Below are 7,293 nucleotides of genomic sequence, written 5' to 3'. Positions count from 1 at the left end.
GAAATAGTTCTCCATCACCTTGATCAGATATCGACTTACTCCTTTTTCTTTCATGGCCTTTGTTATATTTCTCCAAGGGATCGAGTTGAATGCGTTCTTAACATCTATTGTTACAAGGATATACCACTTTTTAGTCGATTCATTTATCTTTCCCTTCAGCTCCATTATTGCAGTTGTCGTCGATTTTCGCGCCCTGAAACCATGTTGTCTCCTCGATAGTATCTTCCCTTCGTCCAGTTCCTGGTTCAATCGTTCTACGAGGAGCTTCTCGTAGACTTTACCTACAGCGCTGAGGAGGCATATTGGTCTATACGCCGATGGCTGACACAGATCTTTACCTGGTTTAGGGATCAGGACCACTCTCGCTGTCTTCCACATATTTGGGAATTCGCAATTCCTCAGAAGCTCGTTGTAGAAGCTTAGCATCTCCTCCGGTATCTGTGCATATGCCAGTTTAAGGATTTCATTAGTAATTCCGTCCGTTCCCGGTGCCTTCTTGTTTTTCAAAGAGCCTATGGCGTTTTTGAGTTCCATCGGTGTGAAGTCCTCTTTTGGTGGGTTTTCTACTATAGTCCTCACTAATTTCAATCCCGTTGATGGGAATAACGTGGTTAGAATATTTTCGACCTCCTCCTCTGGAATTTTATATCTTGTAGTGTTACCTCTTAGATTTGACGTTACAATCTTGTATCCCTGTCCCCATATATCCTCATCGAGTTCTGTCAGTATGCTTCTCCACTGCGCGCTCTTTGCGCGTCTTATGCTCCTCTTTAGGTTTCTTCTCTGCTGCCTTAACTGCTCTCTCAAGTTCTCTATGAGGTTGTCATTTTCCGCTTCTCTGCCTTTCGATCTTTGTAAGGTTCGTCGAATTTTCACACACTTCTTACGGGATTCCTCGATGTCTGGGTTCCACCAATATGGTACGGTTCTTAATTTCTGTCTTATTTTTGAGGCTTGTTTGTAGGCATTCATAAGTTTTTCATAAAAATTTCCCTGCGCGGTTTTAAGTGTTTCCGTAAGGACTTCTTGTTTTATCTCGACAACCCTCGGTTGGCAATTTCTCTTGTCCTTGTCGCCCTTCATTTCAAAATATATGTGGCCGTGATACGTAAAAGGGTTTTCGTTCTTTATTTCCCATCTCCTTATTTTCTGGCTGAGAGTGTCCGAGCATAGGGTAACATCTATGTGGCTCCGTGAGTTGCCTCTGATGAAAGTGGGCTGCCCTGTATTCATGGCCATCCAAGATAGCTGTGCTGTCCAATCTTCCACATGACCGCCCCGTGCATCCTCAATGGGAGATCCCCAGAGATGGGACTTGGCATTTACATCACCAATCAGTACGGCTTGCTTTCTGTATCTTTTCAGGTCTCTGAATATCTCGTTTGTTTTTTCCTTGAAGTCCTCGATAGCTATATTTGGCGATATATAAACTGCGTAAACGTAAACACCATTTATTCTTACGCGGACATAGCCCTCTTCCCTTCTTATTTCACCTGCTTCCACAGCTCCATTCAGAAATACTACTGCCACATCACTTCTTTTGTCCGTTAACCAATTTTTTGATTGGCACATTTTTTTGTTCGGCTCGGCTATCACCACAATGTCACATGCATTTTGTTCTGCAGCAGCCCATGCTATGTCATGAGCGGCTCTCGATCTACCGAGGTTCGTCTGTAGAATCTTAATCATAACAAATAAGTATATAACAGGCACAAGCAAATAAATTAACATATGTATGGGAAGGACAACAACTGTTTCGGGTGTATATGGCCCTAGACAGTTTCACTTTAAAAATATCACAGATGCGTTGACTAGCACTCGATCTACCGAGGTTTGTTTGCAGGGTTTCAAACATAATAAAATTTGGGATAAAATCAATAAATAAATAAACTATAATATCACAGCTGGGTTGACTAGTGAGTTACTGTAGCATTTTTTCAAATGCTTCGTTTTTTGGAGTCTGCGTTTCGTCTTTACTTTCGATTTCCGAGCAGATATCATCTGTCTCTTTCATCTCTGTTTCGGGTTCATCATCGTACACTTCGTTCATCCTCTGGTTTCTTTTTTCAATGGCTAGTGCTTCCCTGAAGAACTTGCATCTTCCTGATCCTACTGAATGGTCATCTTCATTGCATAACACGCAATGGGGTTTATTTTCGCAGGTTTTTGCTGGGTGACCTTCCTGTCCACATTTGAAGCATGCATTCCTTCTATCAGTGTCTTTGCACTTGCTTGTTAGGTGTTCGTAGCTCCAGCATCTGGTACACTGCCTAAGGTCCACCCTCTTGGTGATTTGACAGTTCGCGAGTCCTATTCTCAGCCTTTTTATTTCACCAATTTTGGAGTATGAACCTTCTTCGATCTTAACTGTTACGGCTTGTGTGTCGTTTGCATTGGGTCTCAATTCCCCGACTGCAATTTCTTGTTTATCTCCAAGAATTTTTTTTAAGGCTTCCATCACTTCTTCCCTAGATGTTTCTGCATCCATCCCTCTGATGTGCAGTGTCTCTTTCTTTTTGTTCGTTCGAAGTAGATTATGCTTCGGGTGCCCTTCGATTTTATTCATAACTTCAGTGAGTACCTTGCAGTCCTCTTCGCACTTATCCATAGTTATAATCATTTTTCCTTCTTTAGTGCTTCGTATTCCGCGTATGGATTTTGAGGCTGGTACGTTCCTGAAGGCGTTCCTGACGTTTTTGAGAGTTTCTCTATATTCCCCGTCCTTGCATTGCACCATTAATGCGTAGGTATTTCTACCTTTATCCCGATTTTCGGAGTTTTCCTTGAAACCTGGTGGTACATATACATGTACCTCCTTTTCCGTCCCGTTTGTAAGGCACTGCATCATTTTTTCCAGGCTCTCTATGGTAATCCAGTCAAGTTTGTGGATTGCAAAAGTCTCTTTTTCTGTTCCCCCTTCTCTAAAGAGCTGCTTCATTTTCGCCCAGAGATCCTCCTGCGACTCTTCATGTGTCAGTTTTATAATTGTTTTCTTAGATAGGGTTTTGTTCCTTCGGTCTCGAGTAAAGGTTTCCAGGTAGTCGATGTCTTCCGTTAAATGTTCCAGTTCCGGATATCTTTCTTTATAGATTTTCTGAATGGATTTACTCATACCTGGATCTCTGTTTCCTACCAAGACTACCTTTTTTACAGCGTCCTCCGTATTTAATGGATTTCCTGCTATTGTTTTTACATTTGAGGATAATTCCTCTTTCCATCTCATTTTTTCTAATTCCTTGTATTTCTCAAAGGTAATCTCCCCATCTGGGAGTTTTTCCAGTGCTTCTATTTTTGGTCTATGCCATGGATTTGTTTGGGTTGCTGCGTCTCTTCCTGTATTTATTTTCTCTTTCAGAGCTCTGATCTCTTCTTTGTACCTTTGTTCGGTTTCCCTTAGTTTTTCCCACAGTTCTTTCTTCTCCCTCTCAAGTTGCAGTATTGTTTGAGTGTTTTCTTCCGGTACCCTTATTTCTTTTGTGAGAGTGTCTACTTGTTTCCTTATATCGAATGTTATATTCTTTAGTTCTCCGGAGGGTCTATATGAAGCATTTACGATGCTTTGTAGGTTTGCTGTGCTGGCAACCAGTTTTGCCATGACTACTTCAAATTTGCTTTCCACAGGTTCATAGAAGTCCATCCTTTTCCGCTTTGTTGTGTTGGTATCTGCTTCTGTCTGATATTTTTCGCTCATACTAGGCATGGAATTTACACGTCCCCTGCCACCTGGAGGTGTTCTGCTCAGACTACTTCTAGGTTTGAAAACTTGTTCGTCCTTTCTAGGATTTTCATATGCGTCTATTCGTTCACTCATCGATTTTCCTTTTCCTGCTTCATCTAATTGATCCGTTTTTGATCTGCTACTACTGTCTTCCTCTTTGCTCAGGTCTATTATTCCAGTAACATTACTCGCGCCCTGGCCTGGTCTCCTACCAGAGTTTGAGTTTTCAGGACAGTCGCTGGATTTCGATCGGGTTGAGCCTGTCCTGGCACCGCTCCCGACCGATACTGGGGTTTCCATTCCCTGCATCGTAATTTTTTCATCCTTGTTTTCACTCATTCATAAATTTTTAGATAAAGGGCAGTGCACGCACACATCCCTGTGTCCTGTCTGACGCCAAGATCGGTAGCCGTAGAATCCGTCCATGAGGGGAAAAGGAAAGGTAAGTATTTGAGGCCCCGGACTCGCTTTCCCAACGTACTAGCGGCCGGAACCTCCACAGGAATATTTCAGGAATGGACAAGGTTTAGGTAAGTATATGGGGCTTAGGGAACATGGGATTTAAAGGTATGAGGAATGCGGCAAAGGCTGGGATTGGCCGTGCCACATTTGGTCAGTCTTTGTTTTCGCCGCTCTCCTTAAGCCTGTTCGACATGGGTGGCCCTGCTGGAACCGAAGTTCCGTCGACATAGCCTCAAGGATCCTTGCGGGTACTTAAGCCCTTCCACCACGACAAGGTGCTGACCTTCGGAAGAGAACCTAACCTAACCTAACCTAACCTAACCTAACCTAACCTAACCTAACCTAACCTAACCTAACCTAACCTAACCTAACCTAACCTAACCTAACCTAACCTAACCTAACCTAACCTAACCTAACCTAACCTAACCTAACCTAACCTAACCTAACCTAACCTAACCTAACCTAACCTAACCTAACCTAACCTAACCTAACCTAACCTAACCTAACCTAACCTAACCTAACCTAACCTAACCTAACCTAACCTAACCTAACCTAACCTAACCTAACCTAACCTAACCTAACCTAACCTAACCTAACCTAACCTAACCTAACCTAACCTAACCTAACCTAACCTAACCTAACCTAACCTAACCTAACCTAACCTAACCTAACCTAACCTAACCTAACCTAACCTAACCTAACCTAACCTAACCTAACCTAACCTAACCTAACCTAACCTAACCTAACCTAACCTAACCTAACCTAACCTAACCTAACCTAACCTAACCTAACCTAACCTAACCTAACCTAACCTAACCTAACCTAACCTAACCTAACCTAACCTAACCTAACCTAACCTAACCTAACCTAACCTAACCTAACCTAACCTAACCTAACCTAACCTAACCTAACCTAACCTAACCTAACCTAACCTAACCTAACCTAACCTAACCTAACCTAACCTAACCTAACCTAACCTAACCTAACCTAACCTTTTTTTTTTTTTTTTTTTTTTTCGGTTGTGGAAAAAATCTGCAAACAGATTCGACTACGACCCGTGTCGCAGGATATGTCGGGTTGGCGGGATGTTGGTGCCGACCGACTAAAAAAACCACAACTTATGAAAAGGACGTCCCTTCCCTGGAAAAAGGCATATCTGCCTGGGCGGCGGGGAAAGGTTCCTGGTCTATGTTCCACTGCCTTGTTCGCTTTCTCTATCCTGTTTCTCCTTCCTTTCCATCACCTCAACAACGTAACTATACACCGCACTCCACACTTCCTTACTCTCCACCATCCGCGGTATTATCCCCTCGATCTCCGGCAAGTCCCCTATCCTTTGTACCAGTCTTATCCTCTCCATTTTCCATCTTTCGCAGGTATAGAATACGTGCTCCGGGTCGTCCTGCTCCTGACACACTGCGCACAGGCTATCTCTCGTCTTGCCAATCCTATACGTGAAGGTTCCGAAGGAACCATGGCCTGTGAGAAATTGCGTAAAATAGTAATCCGCCCTCCTATGTCTGCAGTTTACCCACGCCTCTATACTTGGAATCAGCCTCCTTGTCCAGGCCGCCGTCTGCCACCCTTGAGACCATCTTTTCTGCCATTTATCAATCGATCTTCTCCTGGCCATCCTTCTGTTTCCTGCAAGTCTGCCTCCGATGGTGTAAAGAAAGCATACTTCTCCTATCATTATGTCTATGGGTGGGAAACCCGATATCGCCTGCACCGCGTCAGCTGACACCGTTCTGTATGCCGAGCATACTCTCAACAGTGTTTTTCTCTGTAGGGAGATGAGAGCATTCTTGTATTTATCCTGCTGAAGGATCTGTTTCCATACAGGCGCGGCATAGAAAATCGTCCCGTGCATCACCGAGCAAAGAGCCCTTCTTCCAAAATAACTTGGTCCGCCTACGTTCGGAAGGATCTTCCTGATGTTCTCCACTCTGGTTTTTGCCTTCTCGATCTGGTTTTTGATGTGTCCAGAGAAATTCAAATTTTTGAGCAGTGTGACCCCCAGATATTCCATGCTCCCAGACTCTGTAATTTCCTCTCCGCACAGCACTATTTTCATTTTTTCTCTCTTTCTCGGTCCCTTCACCACCAGCATCTCCGTCTTCTGTACCGCAACCTCCAGACCATTTGTCCTCATCCAGCCCTCTATCTTTTCGAAGGCGTTCTCAGCCTTTCCCTTCACTTCCTTTTCTGTTTCTCCCTCCACCATGACCAGGAGGTCATCGGCATAAGCTAGGGTTTCTACTCCTGGCTCGTGGGGCAGTTCGAGAACCCCATTGTAGCTCAGGTTCCATAGTGGTGGACCTACTATCGAGCCCTGGATCACTCCCATCGTGCATCTATGCCTAAGCCTTCCCATGACGATAAACCTATCCCTGAAATAGTTCTCCATCACCTTGATCAGATATCGACTTACTCCTTTTTCTTTCATGGCCTTTGTTATATTTCTCCAAGGGATCGAGTTGAATGCGTTCTTAACATCTATTGTTACAAGGATATACCACTTTTTAGTCGATTCATTTATCTTTCCCTTCAGCTCCATTATTGCAGTTGTCGTCGATTTTCGCGCCCTGAAACCATGTTGTCTCCTCGATAGTATCTTCCCTTCGTCCAGTTCCTGGTTCAATCGTTCTACGAGGAGCTTCTCGTAGACTTTACCTACAGCGCTGAGGAGGCATATTGGTCTATACGCCGATGGCTGACACAGATCTTTACCTGGTTTAGGGATCAGGACCACTCTCGCTGTCTTCCACATATTTGGGAATTCGCAATTCCTCAGAAGCTCGTTGTAGAAGCTTAGCATCTCCTCCGGTATCTGTGCATATGCCAGTTTAAGGATTTCATTAGTAATTCCGTCCGTTCCCGGTGCCTTCTTGTTTTTCAAAGAGCCTATGGCGTTTTTGAGTTCCATCGGTGTGAAGTCCTCTTTTGGTGGGTTTTCTACTATAGTCCTCACTAATTTCAATCCCGTTGATGGGAATAACGTGGTTAGAATATTTTCGACCTCCTCCTCTGGAATTTTATATCTTGTAGTGTTACCTCTTAGATTTGACGTTACAATCTTGTATCCCTGTCCCCATATATCCTCATCGAGTTCT

The 7,293-nt window shown here is 43.8% G+C and overlaps 1 protein-coding gene across 1 annotated transcript; it reads right to left on the bottom strand.

Annotated features, from left to right (window-relative positions):
• Positions 1 to 1,921: 1,921 nt before the first annotated feature.
• Positions 1,922 to 4,057, bottom strand: LOC123675507. The gene has a single exon (XM_045610868.1). It carries the CDS (start codon positions 4,055 to 4,057, stop codon positions 1,922 to 1,924), a length of 2,136 nt encoding a protein of 711 aa, XP_045466824.1.
• Between the last annotated feature and the right edge of the window lie 3,236 nt (positions 4,058 to 7,293).

The sequence above is a fragment of the Harmonia axyridis genome, chromosome 3, assembly GCF_914767665.1.
Source record: "Harmonia axyridis chromosome 3, icHarAxyr1.1, whole genome shotgun sequence".
Classification (NCBI taxonomy): Eukaryota; Metazoa; Arthropoda; class Insecta; order Coleoptera; family Coccinellidae; genus Harmonia; species Harmonia axyridis.
The sequence above is the reverse complement of the archived record's forward strand: the minus strand, read 5'-3'. Positions and strand labels throughout refer to the sequence as shown.

Coding starts and splice junctions, on each gene's coding strand:
- LOC123675507 (XM_045610868.1), bottom strand. CDS start 4,057: ATGAGTGAAAACAAGGATGAAAAAATTACGATGCAGGGAATGGAAACC.